This window comes from Cephus cinctus, unplaced genomic scaffold (assembly GCF_000341935.2).
Source record: "Cephus cinctus unplaced genomic scaffold, Ccin1 Ccin1_scaffold0008, whole genome shotgun sequence".
Taxonomy (NCBI): Eukaryota; Metazoa; Arthropoda; class Insecta; order Hymenoptera; family Cephidae; genus Cephus; species Cephus cinctus.
The window spans coordinates 755700-778460 of record NW_014332759.1 but is presented as its reverse complement, the minus strand read 5'-3'; the positions used below and the strand labels follow the sequence as shown (position 1 = coordinate 778460).

The following is a 22761-nucleotide window of genomic DNA, read 5'->3' as shown; positions in this document are numbered from 1 at the left end:
ACCAAAAGGCGTCGCTTGGTTGTTAGGTTTGCTCCAGCGAATGGGGATAAATCCAGATACGTGGACGCCTTCGCAATTCTTTACACCAATCTTTAGAAGAAAGAATTTCCACCTCTCGTGCCTCCACATATGTCGCACGTTTTAATATTCATTATCCCACCCGGATATACTTCAATAATCGGTAGCAAAGAACAATCGACAGTTTTAATTAGTCGTAAGAATCTGGGAATTAATTATGATAATTAAATTTTCCCGCGACCCTTATGAATTATTATTTCGATTGTCAATAATTAAAAGGGGCAGTAAGGAAATCAGAATATTTTAAACAATGCTGACGTAGGCTTCTACCAATATTTATGATACAATAACAATTAAGAATATTCATTCGTACGAGTAACAGGTGCTTGGTATTTATTTTATTCTACCGGAAGTCTTTGGAGGAGAGTGAAAACTAAAAAGATGATCTATGATTCGTCTCGATCCTCGATCTTAAGAATATTCACACTCGTCTAGCTTCCGAAGAACTTTCGTTCCTAGCAATGAATAAATTTCATCGAATATTCTTTACGTAACGTACGACTTTGAAATTAGTTATGCGTTTGAGGTTAAACTTAAGTTATACAATTGATTTCTTTACTTTCATCCTTGTAAATATTCCGACCATAACATGTCAAGGTATTTTGCATGAGCAAATTTTTCATTTATCTACTATGCAAAGATCATCGAGATTATCCAGACTAATATGGATCCTGCTAGATCTCTTACTGATCCATCACGTAAATCTCTACTTTAAATATCACGTACTGTACTGTATCATTAAGAAAAGAAGCTATGTGAACTCAGTGCCCGTTGGCAAGATGGAAGAAAGAGAATAGAGGAATAGGGGAAAATTTAAAAAAAAAAGAAAAGGAATCTCCAACTATGCGTAAGTACCTATACATATACAGAGAATAAGTCCCAGGTAACGTACCTACTCGGCTATCTTTTATTATTCGTCTGTATTAACATATCGTTTCATGATCTTCGCTGGCGGCTACCTTGTTGCTTGCGTAATGCTGCATTAAAGAATTTGAAAGAACGAAATGTAGCCATTACGACGATTCCTAGCGCGCTGATGTCCCTTGGTAGCATGACGAGTGTCACGAACTTGCTATGGACCCGTTACAGATATAAACAAAAATTTGTTTAAACTTTCGTTTTTATTGAACATAAACTGATTAGATGATTACGTAATCAAAATGGAATGTAAAAATTTTAAATTTTAAAAATTTTATAAAATGTATAATTAATTTACATAAATATAATTCGTTAATAAATATTCATTAATTTATTACAAATTTTACATATTGCTTCTGACGATATCCTTGTTCTGGACGTTGCTCTTGTTAGACAATCAAGTATCGTCTTCCTGGTAACCTCCGTTAAAACGCGATATTATTAATTAATTACAAACTTATTTAATATTTTCAAGGACTCCGCAGGATTCCTGACACATCATACTAATATGCATATATATACAATGCTCACATAAAAGGTAATCGAACTGTCATTCAAGGAATTGTTATTTAAGAAATCTCATAATATATATTCCGTTAAAACTCATATGACTCACTGTTACCGGTGACACAACAATTACGTATATCACCCATTAAATGATCAAACAATTATTTTTATCTCGTAAAAAAAACCACATCGTTCATTTATAAACAAAATATTTGTTCACGCATAAAATCATTGCGGAAAAGATTAAGAGGGACAATACGCATTAATGTAAATCTAGTATAACGTTGTTCGATTTTAATGTTGGTACCGTATACATATAAGTACAAAAAAACGTACCAGCCCGTTATCGTTGATCTTGACGTTCTCATGGGACTCTGGTAGCTCATACGTTACCGGTGTCCCTTTTCACGAATAGTCCAATTGTCTTCCTGGTAGCCCACGTATTCTCACATATAAGGGTGAGCACGAAAATAAACAGCGCCAGTTGCATATTCAATCGCGACGCTCCCTACGCGCAACGCGCCGTTACGACTTCAGGGTCCACCTTCGCAAAATCAAGTTCAATGACTTCAAAAGCCGATCATCGTATTTCTAGTAGATTTTCGATGGCGAATTTTGTTGAGAAACAACTTCGTAAATAATCGAACGTTCGTAGATGCTTTTAGTAGGATCTTACGAGTGTACATATTTATCTACATAGTTAATATAGTACAGATACTCTATACAGGTTATTCAGACATCTGAACTAGACATTATGTTAAGTATTTATTTACGATTAGTGCAGACCCTCATTGTCTTCTTACGTTACCATAGGGGTCATCATACCGTACGGTACTCGCCTATTGATAATTATGATCGAGAATATATCAGTTATTAGTATACTAGGAACTGATGACTGAAAAAGATTGTACAAGGGGAATGATTATCATTATCGTTCCCGTTATCATCATTACGATAAGGCGTATTGCTATTTATGGGATATTACGTGTGGATAGATCTACCATAGTGTAATTATGGGCTCCGAATGTTATTTTGAATTCGTAATTAAAATTTTATTAAAACTGTAGTTTCATTTTTATTTTAATCATCCTTTTTTTTTGTAATTTAATGGCTTGCGGCCATGTTCAGTCAGGTCCGGCTCCTTGCCACGAGGATTTCAACCCACACTGGACGAGACACTCCCTATATTTGATAAACATATTGGATCTGTCCTGCTATGTTATTTTCTAGTTACTTCGTTTGATTTGCTAAAAATAATGAAAACATATAAAAAAGATATACTGTCATTACTCCGGTTACGTTTTTCGACGATGCTGACCAAATAGGGAGCATGCTCTTGTCGAGCTAACGAGATTCACTGTAAGTACCTTCGTCTCTCTTTACAGTCTTTCTCTTTTTGTTTTTTCTTCTCAGGTGGACATACAGAGGCTGCACGAAGAAGATACACAAAAAGGGGATGTCGTTGCGTTTCAACGTGTCAGCCATAAATTTTTCCAAGATATACTGATTAGTATTCTTTTTCCAGGTACGTAACAGTGATTTATCTTTGTCAGAAAAGTAGGATTTCGCAATACTTTATATGGCGCGAAGGTTTGAATTTTTTCGAAGAAACAGAATTAATGGTAAAACAGACAGTCGGGTGTATTGAGAATTTGTAGTGGGTTTAGTATAATTTCTATGTCGATGATAATATTAGTTGCTATTTTAATGTGTTGTTTTTGTGTCTGTGCCGTAATTTTAGTTACTTACGCTTATACCTTAATTTCAGGATTTATGGTCGAACAATATACAAGAAACGTCAGCCATGATTATTTGAAAAATAATTGCACTATCTAAAATGACTTTCTGTGTATGGATCCGCGTGTACAGTGCATCAGAGTCCAACAAATGAATGGAGGAATTGTCGTGCGGTCGTTATACAAGAATGCGGAATACATTATCGTCTTGCCAGATGATTTTGGAGCCTTAGGCTTTTTATAAAATGCCTTCTGTCATTTCACGGAAATTGCAGCCGAAAACAGTCGTCAATAGGAAATGGAAGTCATTGTCGGATTATTACTAGATTTTCCGACGATTTTGTCGATTTTGTTAAAACAAAAGTCAAGAATGATAATTATCGACTGACACCATCGAATGCTGAAATATCGAAGTGAATTCCAAGCTCTGTTGGAACAAATTGCAGTTGCGAAACGTCAGCAAGGGAAAACTACCGGATGCGACTTCTACCAGACTTCCAATTATGATCATATAAGCAATGACCGTAAAAGGCTGAAAAATGTATATATATATATATAACATATTTGATAGTCGGAATAATTATACAATTTTTCTTGAGTTTATTTTTGTATTTTGTATATAAAAAATTTAATTAGGTTAGGTTAGTGCCCACAGCAGATTTTAATAACGTCCAATGATATATTCTTTTTGTGGAAATTTCTCAAAAATCTACATTTGCCAATGACCACATACTAAGAAACATCATTTCTATATAAACTGTCCTTGTACGTGTACAGGGATTTCGTCCTCTAATGCTTTGTATTATTCATTCAAATGATCTTATACTTTTTTTAAATAATTTAGGATGAAATGGATTCCAATTTTTTTTCAAATTAGTACTGTACCGAGCACTGAATAAGATTTTCTAGTCCTCTATATTCATTCATAGCACATAAATGCGCGTGGGCTTTTACATATGAAGTATTAGAAAACATAACAACGACAGCATTTGGAAATACTATGCCTGGAGCGGAAAGCATAAAACTTCCTCGGGCAATTTTCATTTTCGGATTTCAGTATATAAGCTAGAATACATTTCAGTGTCAGCACAGTACTTCGACATTCACTGTCAAATCACCAAATATGGTAAGTGAATATAGTTTACCATCAGCTGCAAGAGAAGTCAAGTATCCAAAGTTGAAAGAAAAATTATAAAATTACATGAATCGAGTAGTGCAATCGATAATTATTAAAAGATACAGTGAAAAATTGTGGGATTATTATACTATAAATAAACAATCAAAAATCAATCAATCAATTGTCATAATCAGGAACTGTGCAGTATAGTCACTCTACAAGTTAATAATTGATCGTCATATCGCGAATACGACATCCAAAAAATCATTAATCATTAATCACAGGATGAGCTACCGATTAATTCGCATTTAATTTTTCAATTACAGAAGTACTTTTTAGTGCTGGCCTTTGTGGCCTTCACATTAGCCGACCCAAGAACAGCGAAGAAACCCTTGCAACCGGTGCCACCTCCACCACCGCCGGTAATTGCATTCCAAAAAAGCAACAATTTGGTTCATCATGATGAGGAATTCAACCTGCCAGATTTCAATACCGAAAGGATCTCCAAGCAATTCCCATATGCTCCTCAACTTATATCTGCGCCAATTGACACGCAAAAGATAGATCAATCAGATCTCAATAGCGGATTGTCACAGAATAACGGTCCTCAACAACAAGTAATCGTACCTCATGCCGTGTATGGAGTTCCTCAACTTATTAATCGAGCTAAGACCTTTGTACAACCTCCACCTCCACCACCACCAGAACGTCGGCTTGTCTCCGGACCACCACAGATCCAGCGTGATCCTCCACCAGCAATACCGGCACCCATCTACGGACCACCTCAAAAGATTGCCAACTTGCCACCACCGCCAAAGATAAGAGCGGATCCTGCACCTCCTCCGCCAGTACCCGCACCAGTTTATGGACCACCTGAACCTCAAGCACCACTTCCACCTCCACCTCCACCACCGGTACCCGTACCTATTTACGGACCTCCTCCACCAAAACCTACACCGGTTTATGGACCACCTGAACCTCAAGCACCGCCTCCGCCTCCACCTCCGCCTCCGCCGCCACCTCCACCTCCACCAGTACCCGTACCTGTTTACGGACCTCCTCCACCAAAACCTACACCGGTTTATGGACCACCTGAACCTCAAGCACCGCCTCCGCCTCCACCTCCGCCTCCGCCGCCACCTCCACCTCCACCAGTACCCGTACCTGTTTACGGACCTCCTCCACCAAAACCTGGGCACCTGCACCAGTCTATGGTCCTCCCGTTGTTCTTGCAGACATCCCAGAAGCACCCAAACTGCCTGAGCCTGTCTATGCTCCTGAAGTCCCTGAGCTACCCCAGGCACCTGCACCAGTCTATGGTCCTCCCGTTGTCCTTGCAGACATCCCAGAAGCACCCAAACTGCCTGAGCCTGTCTATGCTCCTGAAGTCCCTGAGCTACCCCAGGCACCTGCACCAGTCTATGGTCCTCCCGTTGTCCTTGCAGACATCCCAGAAGCACCCAAACTGCCTGAGCCTGTCTATGCTCCTGAAGTCCCTGAGCTACCCCAGGCACCTGCACCAGTCTATGGTCCTCCCGTTGTCCTTGCAGACATCCCAGAAGCACCCAAACTGCCTGAGCCTGTCTATGCTCCTGAAGTCCCTGAGCTACCCCAGGCACCTGCACCAGTCTATGGTCCTCCCGTTGTCCTTGCAGACATCCCAGAAGCACCCAAACTGCCTGAGCCTGTCTATGCTCCTGAAGTCCCTGAGCTACCCCAGGCACCTGCACCAGTCTATGGTCCTCCCGTTGTCCTTGCAGACATCCCAGAAGCACCCAAACTGCCTGAGCCTGTCTATGCTCCTGAAGTCCCTGAGCTACCCCAGGCACCTGCACCAGTCTATGGTCCTCCCGTTGTCCTTGCAGACATCCCAGAAGCACCCAAACTGCCTGAGCCTGTCTATGCTCCTGAAGTCCCTGAGCTACCGCAAGCACCTGCGCCAGTCTATGGTCCTCCCGTTGTTCTTGCTGATATCCCAGAAGCACCCAAACTGCCTGAGCCTGTCTATGCTCCTGAAGTCCCTGAGCTACCCCAGGCACCTGCACCAGTCTATGGTCCTCCCGTTGTCCTTGCAGACATCCCAGAAGCACCCAAACTGCCTGAGCCTGTCTATGCTCCTGAAATCCGTGAACTACCCCAAGCACCTGCACCAGTCTATAGTTCTCCCGTTGTTCTTGCTGATATCCCTGAACCACCCGAACTACCTCAACCAATCTACGCCTTAGAAATCCCTGAACCCGTATATGCTCCTGAGATTCGCGAGGCACCCAAACAGCCTGAACCTATCTATGGACCTCCCGTTCCTCTTCCCCAGATCCCTGCTGCACCCAAACTTCAGGAATCCGCTTACGCTCCAGAAATTCTTGCACCTTTGCCCCAGATCCCTGCTGCACCTAAACTTCAGGAATCCGCTTACGCTCCAGAAATCCAAGCCCCAGTCTTTGATTCCCCATCTGTAGTAAAAACACACAAACCCATTCTTGCTGATATTCCTCTTCCACCTCTACTCCGTTCCACACCATACTAAAAATGGATTTATGATTAGGATAAAATATGAATAATATTTTAATGTAGATATGACGTGAATGTCTTGATACTCAAGGCCCTTTTAAATGTTTTCAATTTCATATACAACACCTTCTAACTCAATAAATATATTGAACCATACTTTCTTACTTGTGAGCGTTTTACATTTCACCTTACAACCACGCATTTATTATAATTAATCTAATTGAATGTATATACGTATATATCTCTAGTTTTATTGATTAAGTACAAGTTTTGCAAGGAATACAGAATATTCATTGAAAGCAAAATAATACTGTCACAATTACAACTGTACGTAAAGTATGTTTCATTTATGATACAATTTTTTGATATCGGACGTGCGTTCACTGTAATTTAAAGTATTTCATCACTGTATTGATATCAATATTAATAACTTCTGCTTCTTTAACGGAAATTAGATATTTGACGGTGGAATGACTTTTTCAGAATTTTTTAATGTATCATCTACGGACTGTAAAACATTCTTCTCAATTTTCTTGAGTAATTCTTCGAGATTGTTTTCTTGTTCTAAACGCACCATCTTCATGGTTTCATTCCACAACTTGGCAATCAACTCTGTGTCATTAACTTTATTTGTCAAGTTTGCTACCGCGCAGTCCCTAAAAGAATAAAATTGGAAATACATTCACCTTCATTTATTATACCTCGTTTATCCGCAATCTATAACCGCAACAGGATTGAAGGTGAAGGAAATTATAAATTTTACTCACTTGTAATAAAGTCCGCTCTCTTTACTACACTCTTGAGCGACTGCACAGTAGATCGTGGTTTGCGCACCCTGCTCGGACGTTTTTACAAACAGTGGCGCAAAAGGAGTCAACACTACTTGCATAATGCGAAGTAGGTATGAATGTATATTTCTCGATATGTCAGTTTTTACCATACCAGGATGAACGGAGTACGTTGTGATACCATCAATGTTGGCCTCTACAAGTAGTCGTTTAATATAAACTTCATCCACTACAGAAATACTTTTATTTTTTATTACAGTAAACTCCCGTTAAAACGTTTGTATCCCTTGCGTCTGCGGGGTATTGAAAGATTATCCCTATTATCAAGTACCAAGCGTACCGACATACCAGCATGCAAAGCTCCGTATTAGAGAACAAATAAAGACAATGTATTCTGCTAAAGAACTGCTATACAGTGGGGGGTTCTTATTAAGTAATCGTTTTTCTCTGATCGCCTTCACCTACAACTCCAAAAACGTTCGCGTAAAGAGAGTCTACAGTATATAAAAGTGAACAAAAAAATTAATTATATACAATATATTTGATTAGAATTTGCATGAAATTTTGTAATAAATATTTACTTCTTGGCATTATTTTATTATTATTTATTTTTGTCATTAGTAAATACCTTTTAAACGTCTGGTCAATTCTACGGTGAACAAAACATTAGCCAGTTTGGATTGACAGTAAGCTTCTTTCATCGTATACGAATTTTCCAAATTTAAATCATCAAAATGAATATCCCCATCTGTTGAAAAAAGGATAGACACAAAATAAATATATTCATCGAGGGTCTGGTGTTCGCAAAATCATCAAGTCAGATAAATTTATTTTCCAATGACATACTGTCAAATATTTCATCATGATTTATTAGACATGGATTATCTTCAAATTATACATTCTCAATATAAAGTAACTGCAATACTTTATAAAGAAGGTATTCCAAGCATAAAACAATAGTGTGCAGAAATTAATGTAATAATTTTGTCCTATACCATAATTTCATCATGTAACGATGTGTGTTAAAAAAAATCGGGCTCGATTACGGATTTACTTATCGCGTCTGCGTTTCAATTGTAGATTTCTCATGTTAATTATCTTCAAGTCGAAAGTATAAAATATTACAATGGACCCAGCGAATTTTAGAGATTTTCAGCGATTATCGGCGTAGTTTTTCATAAGAAAATATTATTGAAAGATGCGAGAATACGTTTGAAATCGTCGTCGGCGACTTGATTTTCAAAAGGAAATAAAAGTTGGACAATGATTTACAATTCTAAATTCCACATATTTTATGCATTAAAAAATTCCATAAAATCTTCTATCGTTTCACTGCAGTACTGCTTTATATGCTCGACAATATAAGAGATGCCTCTTAGGCACCCATAAAAATGTAATTCATGCTCGGAATACCTTGAACCATGATATTGATAAGATAGCATATCTAAACAGATATCCTATCAGCTTAGGATATAGATTAGACTTTTCATAGTAAAAAACTGACTTACAATGATGGGCCAGAGACGATACATTGATGATTCGACAGCCTGGACCAGAAGCTCGAATCTTTGGCAATAATAGAAGCGTGAACAGAAAATGTCCAAGATAATTGGTCTGTAGTTGAGTTTCGAAACCATCTTCGGTTTTTCCGAAGGATTCTATGACCATGCCGGCATTGTTGATCAGAATATTCACGGCTGATTCTTTTTTGTAAATATCTTTTGCACAGTTTCTCACGCTAGCTAAACTGCAGAGGTCCAGCTGGTAGACTAGAACTTCCCCTGGTTCACCCTGGAACTGTTCCTTGTTTGGTCTAAATAAGTAAGACAAGATATTAGTTTTAATATTCAAGCTTCAAAATTATAATTCAACTTGAACTAAAACTTAGGACAGTATTATCCTTGTTTTTTTAAATATTTTATTTTTGTACTATTAGACCTTTGCAATCGAAATAATTAACGCATATTTCATAATGTAAAAGGTTAAATGTCACTTGTAGTCATAATTCTACATTTATACATTTACACATATACATATACTAAAAGTTAACAGTACATAGGTATGTGAAACTAGTACTTACTGCGACGGCGGATTTGATTTTACTTCTTTAGCAGTCGCGTCTGCTTTCTGAACATCTCGACACGCAAGAATTACTCGAGCGCCTAAACAAATTTTTTTTAAATGCTGGCTTTAAATAAAAACCATCAGGAGGTAAAAATATTTTGGGAAAAAAAATTTACCTCTTCTATATAAATCCCTCGCAGTTTCCTTACCGATACCGGTGTTTGCTCCGGTGATGATGACAGTTTTACCAACAAGCCGCTCTTTACTCTTGCATGATGTATGGAATAGCATCGTTCACAGTACTTTTTTTTATTTAAGACAAATCTCTCACAAAAATATTGTATAGTTTCTCAATAACAATCCATCGAAGCTCTCAATTTTAAATAGCTGTATGAGGAAGTCATATCAGAGGATTAAATGTATGTAGATAACCAAAGAACGGCTCTCCCTCGCCCTCCGCCCAAATTGCTGTTTCACTCTGACACACTTTGCTTATCGACATATCGTTTTATGTACAAAAATTTCACATTTGCATAGTCGATTCAAAAAGAGGGTAGTAGAGTTAAGAACGAATAGGGATTCATATTCTGCAAGTATCTTCTCATATATATATGGCTCTACTCGTTCCAAAGAAGTGTTAATTATTTTCATTTTTGGATAATTGAAAAATAATAAGCCGCTGCGTTTGCGGTTTCTTGAAAATGGAATGGTATGGAGAATTTTGAGTTATTTTCCACACGTAAGAATATTCTGTCATACATTGCAGTCCATGTTAAAGTTCAAGTAAATATACTATGTTCCATATAAATTAAAATAAAAACTTAATAAAAATGTTACTTCTATGTTAGCTTCTATAACCTTGATCTACATGAAAATAAAGATTTTATTTATATTCTGACGAAATGGCAAGTTATCCCTTTAACTAAAAAACATATATGTAAAAAAAAACTGTCATAGTGAAATATCTAGGCTCGATTCCTCAACATAGTTTGGTGGTTAAACTTTGTTTAACTGCACAGTTAGTCAATCAAATACTTTCAATTCGAGGAGAAACAGTTTACGTATTAAACCACCTCGAAGGAATGAGGCCCTAGTAAAATATTTTTTTTAAGTACAGATATGCATGGAATATCTAAGGTGCTTTGATTATATAAATACTCTTAAGAAAAATTCAGAATCTGCAAAGTGCATTTCAAATATCGCGTTACTTTGTTACTTTCGTTACGTAAATTACGTCATCCCATGTGATCCCATGAACCATCCCGAGAACAGAATACACTCGTGACTCTCCTTTCGTAGCTCTACGTTCTAAGTTTCAGGTAGTCTGAGACTATAATTCAGTGATAGCACTATATTTCCAATAAAACAATAGTGTAATATGAACTGTGTTATTTTTATGCTGGCAATAGGATGGAACATGGTATTTTTGGACCCTGGAGCATTTAACTGCTTTCCCCATAACCTCTTATTTGCAATTTGTAAATACGGAGGAGATATTGGGCGTTTTCTTTTTCGACACATATTGACACACTTCTTGTATACTTGTAGTTCATTTTCTCCTCAAGCCATTCTTAAAGAGGCATAAACGTTATACCATTGGTCCATTCGCATAGAGCAACGGATACTTATGATTTACGCATGATTTCGTAGTATAAAAGAAATATACCTGTGTCCATCTGTGCCGGAAGTGTGGCGAAGTGTGTAGATTTATGCCTTAAAAGGAAAACGGTAATTAGTATTTAGTTAAGAGTACCAGTTCCCAAGTATTTTGTGTTTTAAACAATACATGGTGTTCTAACTACCTCCAAAACTTTTATACTGGTTCCAGCATACCTTCTGTGACAACTAACTGTCAAACACAAAATTCCTCGGTGCTGTAGATTACGTCAGATTTAGAATTATCTTCCACTGGTACTTCTAAATCCCCACCAGTATTGGTTACCTTGTACGCCTTTTACCAAATGCTTAAATCAACTTCAGCCTCTAGCTTCTCTGTGTCTCTTATGAGATTTGCGTCTGTGTATGGTTATTCAGTTGTCTTTGGTTAATGTCAATTGTCTCTTGACCTAATGCTATTTCCAGTAATCATTTCTCACATTCTCAAACCCGAAAAACCAGTGCCTCTTTATATGCCCCATTGGTAGGAGGAACTAAACCCATACTGGCAAACATTTTAATTCTACCTGATTCTACCTTTGGCATACTCAAGACTGCATTGATCGATAAATAGGATATAATAAAAATAATATTTCTAATGTTGATATGGTGTATATGTCTTAATACTTAAAGCTTTTTTAAACGTTTTAATTTTCAGACGTATAACTATTTAAATTAATAAATGTATAGAACAATATTATAATATTTACAAACATTTGATTTAGCCATATAATGATCATCATTGACTAATATACAAGCATATCAGAAAATTTTATTAAATTAAATATATAAACTTCCTTAATAAGCGCAGAATTCAATAAAAAAAAAATACAACATTAATTAGATACAAAGTTTTAAAAATATCAAAGTTATACTTATGTTTAGGACATGTCCACCATTGTATGAAGCAATTATGTAGTTGTTCGATAATTATATTAATACTCATAAAAACGATGTCGTTTTAGATAAAATTATGGATTTGACGATGGAACATCTTTCTCTGTATTTTTTAATATGCTCTGCAGAGGAGGTAAAATATCTTTCTCAATCTTTTTCAATAATTCTTCAATGTTATCTTCAGGGTCCAACCCCACCATCTTCATGCTTTCATTCCACAATTTATTAGCTACATTTGCATCCTTAGCTTTGTTAGACGGATTATTCACTGCGCATTCCCTAAAAAAATGAAAATCTATTCTTCCTCACTGTACATTTCCAGTTCACTTAAAATCAATAATTACTAAGGTTAATCCATATACGTAAATAGGAAAATATACTTACCTATAATAAAGTCCACTCTCTTTACTACATTCTTCAGCGACTGCACAATAGATAGTGGTCTGTGCACCCTGTTCTGGTGTCTTCATAAATGGTCCCCAAAAAAACGAGAAGAGCGATCGACTTCCGCGGAAAAATGATGAATCCAAATGCCTCGATAATTCAGTAGATATAACACCAGGATGAAGAGAGTAGGTAGTGATATTATCAATTTTAGCGTCTGCAAATGATTCAATATTTACGTATTAGGTGAAATAATAACGAAAAAAAGTGATTCGAATCTGTTATAATATCATGCAGGATCTTAAATAACGATCAGTAAGATACACATGGCTTGGATATATTTTAAATTAATTGGTTATATTACGAATACTACGTTTATAAATACCTTTCAAACGTTTATCCAATTCTTTAGTGAACAAAACATTAGCTAGCTTGCTTTGAGCGTAAGCTTTAATTGGCGAGTAAGACTTTTCCAAATTCAGATCATCAAAATGAATGTCTCCATCTGTTCAAACAATAATGTTGATAACACAATAATTAATACGGATAAATACCTAACTTATAAGCTAGTGTAATTTATTTTCATATTTTAGTATCAATATTTTCAATATTGTACGCCCACTTCAATTATAATCTGAATTACCCATTATTAACTTAAAATGTCACCATAGAACGTAATAATAAAATTTTTATCTTATACGATACCCACACGAACTTTAAAAAAAAAAGTATTTTGACTCACGTATATGAGCCAATGATGATACATTAACAATCCGACAGCCAGGACCGGAAGTACGAATCTTCGGTAGAAGTAGAAGCGTGAACAAAAAATGTCCAAGGTGATTGGTCTGCAACTGAGATTCGAAACCGTCTTCGGTCTTTGCAAAGGGACACATCATTATGCCAGCATTGTTGATGAGAATATGCACAGCCGTTTCCGTTGTGTGAAGATTTTGTGCACATTCTCTGACACTAGCCAAACTAGTCAAGTCCAGACGACATACTTGAACTTCTCCTGGTTCGCCCTGGAATTGTTCCCTTTGCGGTCTGTGGATATATATCATTATATTATTATTGATATTAAATCTTTACCAAGCTTCGTCACAAACATTCTTCTACAGCAGAAAACATTCAGATACGTTTTAACAATATTTCTAGAACGTATCTAAAGGCTTTTTACTGTATAGGTTATTTTTCATTATTTCAATCTATTGCTAAGTCATCCGAATTTTCCATTGGCGATATACGATACGAATGACTCGCGGCGCGGAAAACTAGAAGTTCTAGATGTTCGAATGTATATTGCACGAACATGCTACTTGATACTCCATGTTAAGCATATTTAATTATTTCGCATAGGAATTTGTTGAGGTATGCCAAGCAAATATTTTCTCCAAGGTTCTAGTGTATTATGCACATTTGTTTACTTCGACGGCAGTTTATTCTTCACTTCTTCAGCGGCTTCATTTCCTTTCTGAAGATCCCGACAGGCAAGAATGACTCGAGCACCTTTGAACCAGAAGAATAAGATATATAAAAAATTAAAAAAAATAAGTATCCTTACACTGTTTTTGCTTTTTGTATTATATACACTCAAGGCAAACTATACACGCGATACCATTTATTTAAACGCATACTAGTTATAATACTTGAAGACCATATATTGTATATTACATTTATGAATTACACGTACTTAGAAGTATGATTAAAATTGACAGAAAAACGAAACTATTAAAAAGAAATGTCGTTCACATCTTATCATACAAATTTTATTTAAAGATTTATATGCTCTAAATTCACGGGTTTACTTCTGATATTGGTATGTCTGTTATATCTATACATCTAACAAATCCAATAAAAATAAATAATAGATATAAAATATTTTTTAAGAAGTTCATTCAAATTTACCTCTTCTGTATAAATCCTTAGCGGTTTCCTTGCCGATACCGGTATTCCCTCCGGTGATAATGACGGTCTTGCCAACAAGGCGCACCTTGCTCTGACACTGTGTACTGAACGGCCACATTTCACACAATATTTTCAATATAATTCTGAAATTTCACTCAAAAGGTTACAATCGCTTCTGAATTCTTAAATGATTATCACAAATCAGTCATGCAGCTGATATAAAGAAAGTTTGTTCTGTCAATCAGATTAATAAAATGGATGACGCTCCAGAAAAACTGTATATTGGGCGTTGCTGTTGCCAACACGATAACCCTGTGGCAACTGCGTTTGAAAATACAGAGTGCTACGCAATTATAGCACTGTAAGTCTCGCCAAGAGAAGGGATCCAGAAAGGATGGATGAGAGTATTCAAGTGTATAGTCACAGATTCTTGACTTCTGAGCTTTGTATATGTTGACTAAAAGAACAGACTATACCATATTTACCAGGCAGACATATTGCGACTAATGTCTTTGATTTTTATCAAATGATAGGAAAACATTTGAAGAAGTATAGTATAAGTTCTTTTCATACCTAAAACGAAACTCCAGAAGAATTTAGATAAATATGTTGATACTGATTGAACATTGATTATTAAATTCTTGTCATGTCAAGATCTAAACTAGGCCTGAATCAACCGACAGAATTTAATATAATTATTATTTTCTTGGTACCAAAAATTTTATCTGCAATTGTCATTTATTAGTTTAAATAAATGCAAGTGATGTTGGCATTGTTGATTGAATAAGTTGAGAGAATTAATGATTCTCAAGAATATCAAAATCAGCGTTTCTTCCTTTGGTAGAACAGCAGTGTTTGACTTATTAAATTCTGTTTTATATTTTAATGTCAGAATGTAAAGTTGCGTGAAAAGTTTGTGGCATCAGATCTGTAACGTTCTGCTATGAAATCTGAAAGATCTTGTCAAAATTAAATTAAACATTTCAAGAACACAAGAAACAAAGAATTTAACATGAGACTATGGTCTTGGAATCTTTTGTGAAATCTATTGAAGCGAATCTGATTAAACGGATGGGATACCGTTCCTCATGAAAAATTCCACATGCCCGATTAAAACTCCGAGTACGAAATCGCTCAACAATGTATAAATGCCAATAAAATCTCAAATTAGAAATACAATAATTGTATACATTTCATATTAAAAGAAAATCTAACGGATCGAATTTCAAATCAAGGTACTGTATCCGTCATCAAACCAGGAAACAGTGCAAGAATGATCGGTTGCCTTATCTAAAGTATCAAATAAATGCAACTCATTTGAAATTCAATAGTCGGTACAGAATACCTAGCGACAACAGAATAATTTCCTAATGTAAAGTGGGGATGAGAAAAGACCCAGGTCGAAGATGGGACTCAGATAGTCCTTGACTTCAGTCAGCATCGGTGTTCCATAAAGGAAGGATGAGGAGACCTCACCGTTTTGATACATGAATGTAAACGAGGAATCATTTTACGAGATTGATCCAAAGGTAGTGAAAAATAGATAAACCGTTAAACCACATTATTTTAAAGTAGCAAACCTTGCTGTGTTAGTTTTTTCATAATTCCTCGAAAAAGATATTCGATTAGTGAATCCTCGTCGAAAAGCAGGATGTTGTCGGTATTAAAAAAATGTCTAAAAAGTCTGCAGCGTTCAGTCACAAATCAGAAACGGGTGAATAAACTCAGTCCTCGACCATTCGAGGATATTCCAGGTCCGAAGTCTCTGCCGTTTATTGGTACTCTGTACAAGTATATTCCTTGGGTTGGTAAGTCGCGTTTTTTTATTTTTACTTTTTTCTTGCGCTGTTGGTAAGGATGAGTTTCATTCTGACCATCCTGGTAAGAGAGGGAATTTAAAAAAAAAGTGTTATATAAAATTGATAATGGATAATTCTAAATAAGTATATCGTTGTTTAAAATTAATTGTAGGTGAATATAATTTTGAAAGATTACATAAGAATGGAGCTAAAAAATTGGCTCGGTACGGTCCACTGGTTCGAGAGGAAATTGTACCGGGTGTTCATTTGGTTTGGATCTTCAGACCTGAAGATATTGCTGAAATATTTCGGGCGGAAATGAATTTGCATCCAGAGAGACGAAGCCATCTTGCTCTTGCAAAATATAGAAAGGATCGTCCTCATATTTATAACAGTGGAGGCCTGTTACCTACGTAATTAATTAATTAAAATATTTGTACTGTTAAATGTTTTTTTATTAATCTTATTGTCAAGAAATTTAAATACTTTGTATTATGCTTCACAGAAATGGACCAGAATGGTGGAGATTACGTAAAGAACTGCAAAAGGCCATAAGTCGACCGCAAAATGTAAAGAATTATTTGGAGGACACTGATATGGTTGTCAAGCAATTTTTGAAAATTTGCACTCGAGAGAAATTCGATAATTTTTTACCATTGCTGTCGCGTCTCTATCTGGAATGTAGGATTTTCTTAACGATTAAAAATTCTATATCCATTCGGTTAAGAATTTTTGATTACATTCATCAAAAAATTGATACAATTTAAGTTTACATATGTCTAAAATGTGTTGTGTGTTACGCAGTGACGTGTCTCGTAGCTTTTGATGTAAAACTAAATAGTTTCTCAGAAGTAGAGATGCTGGAAGGTTCTCGAAGTTCAAAATTAATAGAAGCTGCTTTGTCGACTAATAAAGCAATTCTTGCGTTGGATAATGGTCTGAGACTGTGGAGATTTTTTAATACACCTCTCTATAGAAAATTATGCAAAGCACAAAACTGTATGGAGGAGTAAGTCGTTTTGCTTACGATCTTGGTTATCTAATAACTTTGCTAATAAAGTATTTTATTTTTAAGGGTAGCCATCGAAATGGTATCGCGAAAAATAAAAGGAATGAATCAAATTCCTTCGGGGGACACAGAGTCCCTTTTGGAAATATATTTAAAAAATCCTGCATTGGACGAAAAAGATGTCGTTGGAATGGCTTGCGACATGTTACTCGCTGGTATAGATACGGTAAGAAACTGAATCTAAATATAAAATTACAGAGCTAATTCGGAATCAACTTAATTTATGATGATTTACTTTCAGACTACCTATACTACAGCATTTGCATTGTATCACTTAGCGAATAATCCAAGAACTCAGGAAGTTCTTTATAAAGAATCCAAAAAATTATTAGAGAATCCTGAGGATCCGGTGACCGCCACTGTTTTGGGAAAAGCGAGTTACACTAAGGCGATCATAAAAGAAACTTTGAGATTGAATCCAATTTCCGTTGGTGTTGGTCGAATTTTACAAAACGACGTAATTCTGAATGGCTATCAAGTTCCCAAAGGAGTACGTGCACGTGGCTCATTTAATCTTTTGAGAAAGAATCTAGGAATAACAAACAAAGTATAATTTATTTAAGTCCTGGAATATTTTTAGACCGTCGTAGTTACTCAGAATCAAGTGATTTGTCGCTTGGAAGAGTATTTCGAAAATTCCCAATCATTTATACCAGAACGATGGATCCGCGAAGAGTGCCGTAAGGAGGATCAAGAAAAATCTTCAAGTAATAGCAAAACTGTACATCCCTATTTATTGCTACCGTTTGGCCATGGACCAAGGTCATGTATTGCCAGACGTCTAGCCGAACAGAACATACAAGTCACTTTGTTACGCGTACGTATAATTTTAAGAATGATTTATCAATATTTATTTAACGCTAACGAAAAACGAACATTTTTCAGATATGCCGAGAGCTGAAGTTCACGTGGGAAGGAAAAATATTAGATTCCAAGTCGTTACTAATCAATAAACCAGATTCAGCTGTTAAACTTAATTTCCTTCGAAGGGACTGAAGAAGCCAATCATAAAAATCAGAAATAAATCTTTTAAAGCATGCTTATCCAATGCTTCGCATTGCTATGCCAAACAATTTGTAGTTATCGAACATTTTATAAAATACAATAGAATAAGTGTCAATACAAGAAAGGCTTTAAGATTTTAATACTTTTTTTCTTTATTTTTATCAAAGAAGACAGACGCGAAATCTATGTTTCGAAAACAACTCGAGTCATGCTAAATATTTAATTGTAAGTCATATACTTAGGTGTAGCGGAGAACTTAGCGTAAGACTTGATGACCTTATTAACGGCTTCAAGGAAATCTTTCTCAGTAGCCACTTTGCGTCGAGCACGAATGGCAAACATCCCAGCCTCAGTGCAAACTGAACGGATTTCTGCGCCTGTGCTGTTCGGGCAAAGTCGGGCCAGCAACTCAAATCGGATGTCTCTCTCGACGCTCATTGATCTAGCGTGAATTTTGAAAATGTGCGTACGCCCTTCTAGATCGGGTAAACCAAATTCGACTTTTCGATCTAATCTACCAGGTCGCATCAATGCCGGATCCAAAGTGTCCGGCCTATTTGTCGCCATAAGAACCTTGATATTACCTCTGGGATCAAATCTGTTAAGAAAATAGACATATTTTTGTCATAGCCAACTGATTGATTATGCGAAATGATTAATTACGTGATTGATAACCCACCCGTCTAGTTGGTTAATTAGTTCTAACATAGTTCTTTGAACCTCATTGTCCCCACCGGCGCCATCGTCGAAACGGGCACCACCAATAGCATCAATTTCGTCAAAGAAGATTAAACAGGCTTTCTTACTGCGCGCCATTTCGAATAATTCTCTTACCATACGCGCTCCCTAGTCGTGGATTAAGAATATTAATTATGATTTTAGAGATAATTTGTTACACTTTATACAAGGCAAAATATTGCTTCATACCTCGCCTACGTATTTTTGAACCAATTCCGAACCGATAACACGGATGAAACAGGCGTCTGTTCTATTGGCTACGGCTCGTGCACACAAGGTCTTTCCAGTTCCTGGTGGGCCAAATAATAAAACACCCTTTGGTGGCTCGATCCCCAATTTTACGAATTTCTCCGGCTACCAATAAATGTTTTATAATTATACTATATCTTTGTAATGAAATAAGATTAACGCTACATCTTATTTATTAGGATTTAATTCTAAAGGCAAACAATGAATTACACTATTTAACTTACGTGCAACAAAGGAGTCTCCACAACTTCTCGCAATTTTTCAATTTGTTCCTTGCAACCTCCAACGTCACTGTAAGTCACATCAGGTTTTTCCTCAACCTGCATCATTGTCACGGTAGGATCAATCTTAGGTGGCAAAGGAATGTGAATCTGATATTTATTCCGATCAACACCAACGCGCATGCCCTCTTCAATGTCAGTTGGTGCAACTGAATCTGCCAGGTCAACCACAAACTTTGCAAATTGTTTGACATTGATGATGTACTTGGGATCATCGGAGTCAGCGTTGATGATCTTAGTACAACGTGCTACTTGTAGAGGCTGTTCATTTTGCAATGTTTGTTTATCGGCTGCAAGATCCCAAAGTGCTGGAGGTGCAAGACCAGTGTCTGATTCTTTGATGCCAGTAAGTTCATTCACACGTTTTATTATTGTCTGTATATCCTCTTCCACAGCCTTGATACTCTTTGTGTACTGTCCCTGACCCTGAAATAAGAATAAATCAGGAATAACCATTTTGAAAAATGATAAATATTCATAAAAGCATATTTAATATAGTATTCCTGAAACAAAGCAACGATCACAAATGTTAATAGAGACTAGCATTCGATATTCGTATTAAAATATCTGACTACTGAAATGTAGCAGCTTTAAACTACGATATTAAATATTTTAAATTAATAAAATACAAGGAAAATATCCTTACATAGGTTTTCAACAGTGCAATGTCTCCTTCATCCAGAGCTGGAAAAATAATAGTATAAAATTAATGAATCAAAAAAAATGTTAGACGTACATTATGGTTTTTTTTTCTGATTCTAACATTTTATTTCCTTCTCTTCCTTTTCCTCTTCTCCTTTCACTTTGCGCATATCGTCTCCTAAATGATCCGGCATTTTCACCTCAGATTTGACAACTAAATCGTCAGTAATTATAAGTCACACAACGCTTTTCTTTTGGTTATGATTCCTTTCAATTACAAGCGAATTTTGAGTCATAAATTAAAGTCAACCCAGATTAAAAATCTGACATATTTCCAAAGACAAGATGTCAGCGACGTGGTTGGTTAAATACTGAAGTACTCGTCGAAAGTGATGTCAATAGACAGAACATTGCCATGACAAAACAGTGATGAATAAAAATGTTCAAAGTTATATCAGTTCATTATGAATCTGTCTTTAATATCTAAAAAATGAATCATTTTTTAATTTTTTCATTATAATAAGATACACTATAAATATATCCATTAGGTTCGTCACCACCATTACTCGAACCATTACTCATTTGGTACATAGCACAAAAAAGGTCTACGCTGCCGGTAAAACAGGCAGCACGCTCAGTGAATAACGACGACAAAACACTACATGATCGATACACAAAAGCAAAACTAAATTATAAGACATATGCGCATTTCCTCCGACGTTAATCGAAATTCAAACTCTGGTTACCTTATCTTAAAACTGTATTTAAAAAATTGAACCAGGCTTAAACCACGTCGGAGGAAACGGGCAATAGGAGCTAACTAATAAGGTTGAAACAGAGTTGAATCGAACAGTAGTGTGATGGAAACGCCAAACTCAATTTTAGGCCTAACCCTACGAATGATACTGAGTTGGGCGAAATCAGGTTTGGTGTAAACGCGCATCTGGGGTCGAACTGGAGTTGTAAGCGGTGCTGCCAGCTATGTAGTACTGACAGTTTAAAATGGTTTAAAAGATGCTGCATGTGGATCTTGTGGATTTATAAAGTAAAAACCAGTATAGACATGAAAAACGTTATAAACAGTTAGTTGAAAAAAATGTACGAAGAGCATGATGACATAAGTCAGTCTTAATGATCTTGAGCTCAATCATCCAAAAGAAATGACAAATAACAAGTGTTGTTGGTATAACTGATATTTCCACTCAACTCTCCATCAACTCTACTTGAACCGTTGGGTGTAGATCAACGCTTGAACTCCGTCTAGTAGAAACCAATGGAAACGGCTGAAGGTAGAAAAACTGGACTCTATTTCAGCTCTATTTGAACTTGGCTATGTGTCAGTGGAAATTAAATCTATGTGGAGCCAGACACAGGAGGGTGACGTTCAACTCTGCCCAAATAACCTCTACACTGAATAATCCCACATGGTAAACTCGTGTATGATTGGCCCATATAGATTTAGATTCCATTCGACACATCGCTGTCAATTTTTAACGGACAATATATTCCTTAATGAGCAGAAAGACACCCGACCGACTAACGAACGTTAATAATATTACTAAAAAGCTAATAAACGGTATAATCAATTAATTTGCATGCAAAGAAGCGAAAGAGAAATCTAATACTGGTCAATCTGATATAATTAAATATTTTGAAGACATAAAATAGGTCTCCCTATTTCTAAATGATCCCTCTTTTTTATTCGAAAGACATCTTTTTTAATAGCCTCATATGATTGTGTATTGATGTAACACACGAATAAAAAAAAGATCCTAGATCATTGGCCAACATTTGGTAACACGCGTCCGCCTACACTATAAGCTATAGATATTGATTAGTCCTTGACCGGCATCTTGAATAAAAATTTGAAATACCGGAGGATGCTAAGATGCGTAGAGCACTTTCACCTGCACGACCCGCCCATGCCATGCCCTGCACTTTACACTACTCCAGTCTCAACTTCCCTCCACTAGTCTTCATCTTATTCTTCATCCCAATCTATTATCCCAGTACATTCTATATCGACAGTAGTTGATTTTATTTTGTACATCATCATTATCAACTGACTTATACAAATGCACTACCAATCATCATCCATCATATCGAATTAGCGATGCCTATGATTGGATGTACTCATCGGCTATTCATGATACTTTAATGCTAATTAATCATTGTAATCGATTGGATCGATAGCAATGGAAAATTGCATCTTTAATCAAAGATGCCACCGACATTATAATCGACGAGAGAGTCCCAGTTCGTGGTTAACTGTTAAAATTTAAGATTTTGAATTTACTCGATGCTACTAAAGACCCTAGGGTGTCTTTTTTGTCGATCGAATCTCAGCTAAGTCAAATTTATTTCTAGGAGTCAAAAAAAAAATAAAAAAAATTAAGAGCTAAAGGCCATTCTAC

The 22761-nt window shown here is 36.2% G+C and overlaps 5 protein-coding genes across 6 annotated transcripts; 2 read left to right on the top strand and 3 right to left on the bottom strand.

Annotated features, from left to right (window-relative positions):
- Window positions 1-4321: 4321 nt before the first annotated feature.
- Window positions 4322-7009, top strand: LOC107268880 (proline-rich extensin-like protein EPR1). The gene is made up of 3 exons (XM_025087985.1): window positions 4322-4365; window positions 4683-5550; window positions 5592-7009. Exons 1-3 carry the CDS (start codon window positions 4363-4365, stop codon window positions 6881-6883), a joined length of 2163 nt encoding a protein of 720 aa, XP_024943753.1. The 5' UTR covers window positions 4322-4362; the 3' UTR covers window positions 6884-7009.
- Window positions 7010-7104: 95 nt separating this feature from the next.
- Window positions 7105-12175, bottom strand: LOC107272745 (retinol dehydrogenase 12). The gene is made up of 8 exons (XM_015750244.2): window positions 11522-12175; window positions 11386-11432; window positions 9896-10106; window positions 9736-9817; window positions 9164-9468; window positions 8284-8403; window positions 7635-7851; window positions 7105-7523 (listed from the first exon to the last, which is right to left on the bottom strand). Exons 3-8 carry the CDS (start codon window positions 10008-10010, stop codon window positions 7319-7321), a joined length of 1044 nt encoding a protein of 347 aa, XP_015605730.1. The 5' UTR covers window positions 10011-10106; window positions 11386-11432; window positions 11522-12175; the 3' UTR covers window positions 7105-7318.
- A 116-nt stretch (window positions 12176-12291) lies between these two features.
- Window positions 12292-15478, bottom strand: LOC107272682 (retinol dehydrogenase 11). 2 transcript variants are annotated; one of them, XM_025085684.1, is made up of 6 exons: window positions 14565-15478; window positions 14084-14165; window positions 13399-13703; window positions 13042-13161; window positions 12657-12873; window positions 12292-12567 (listed from the first exon to the last, which is right to left on the bottom strand). In XM_025085684.1, exons 1-6 carry the CDS (start codon window positions 14680-14682, stop codon window positions 12552-12554), a joined length of 858 nt encoding a protein of 285 aa, XP_024941452.1. In that variant the 5' UTR covers window positions 14683-15478; the 3' UTR covers window positions 12292-12551. The 2 variants fall into 2 exon arrangements, with proteins under 2 accessions (XP_024941452.1, XP_015605598.1); XM_015750112.2 differs by having other exon boundaries at window positions 12292-12551.
- A 243-nt stretch (window positions 15479-15721) lies between these two features.
- On the top strand, window positions 15722-18577 carry LOC107272565 (cytochrome P450 302a1, mitochondrial). The gene is made up of 8 exons (XM_015749866.2): window positions 15722-16372; window positions 16536-16776; window positions 16869-17044; window positions 17168-17372; window positions 17439-17598; window positions 17674-17922; window positions 18013-18249; window positions 18318-18577. The coding sequence occupies exons 1-8, from the start codon at window positions 16216-16218 to the stop codon at window positions 18426-18428; spliced, it is 1536 nt and encodes a 511-aa protein (XP_015605352.1). The 5' UTR covers window positions 15722-16215; the 3' UTR covers window positions 18429-18577.
- On the bottom strand, window positions 18565-20673 carry LOC107272626 (26S proteasome regulatory subunit 7). The gene is made up of 6 exons (XM_015749992.2): window positions 20469-20673; window positions 20352-20389; window positions 19649-20131; window positions 19365-19529; window positions 19117-19283; window positions 18565-19035 (listed from the first exon to the last, which is right to left on the bottom strand). The coding sequence occupies exons 1-6, from the start codon at window positions 20539-20541 to the stop codon at window positions 18657-18659; spliced, it is 1305 nt and encodes a 434-aa protein (XP_015605478.1). The 5' UTR covers window positions 20542-20673; the 3' UTR covers window positions 18565-18656.
- Window positions 20674-22761: the final 2088 nt, after the last annotated feature.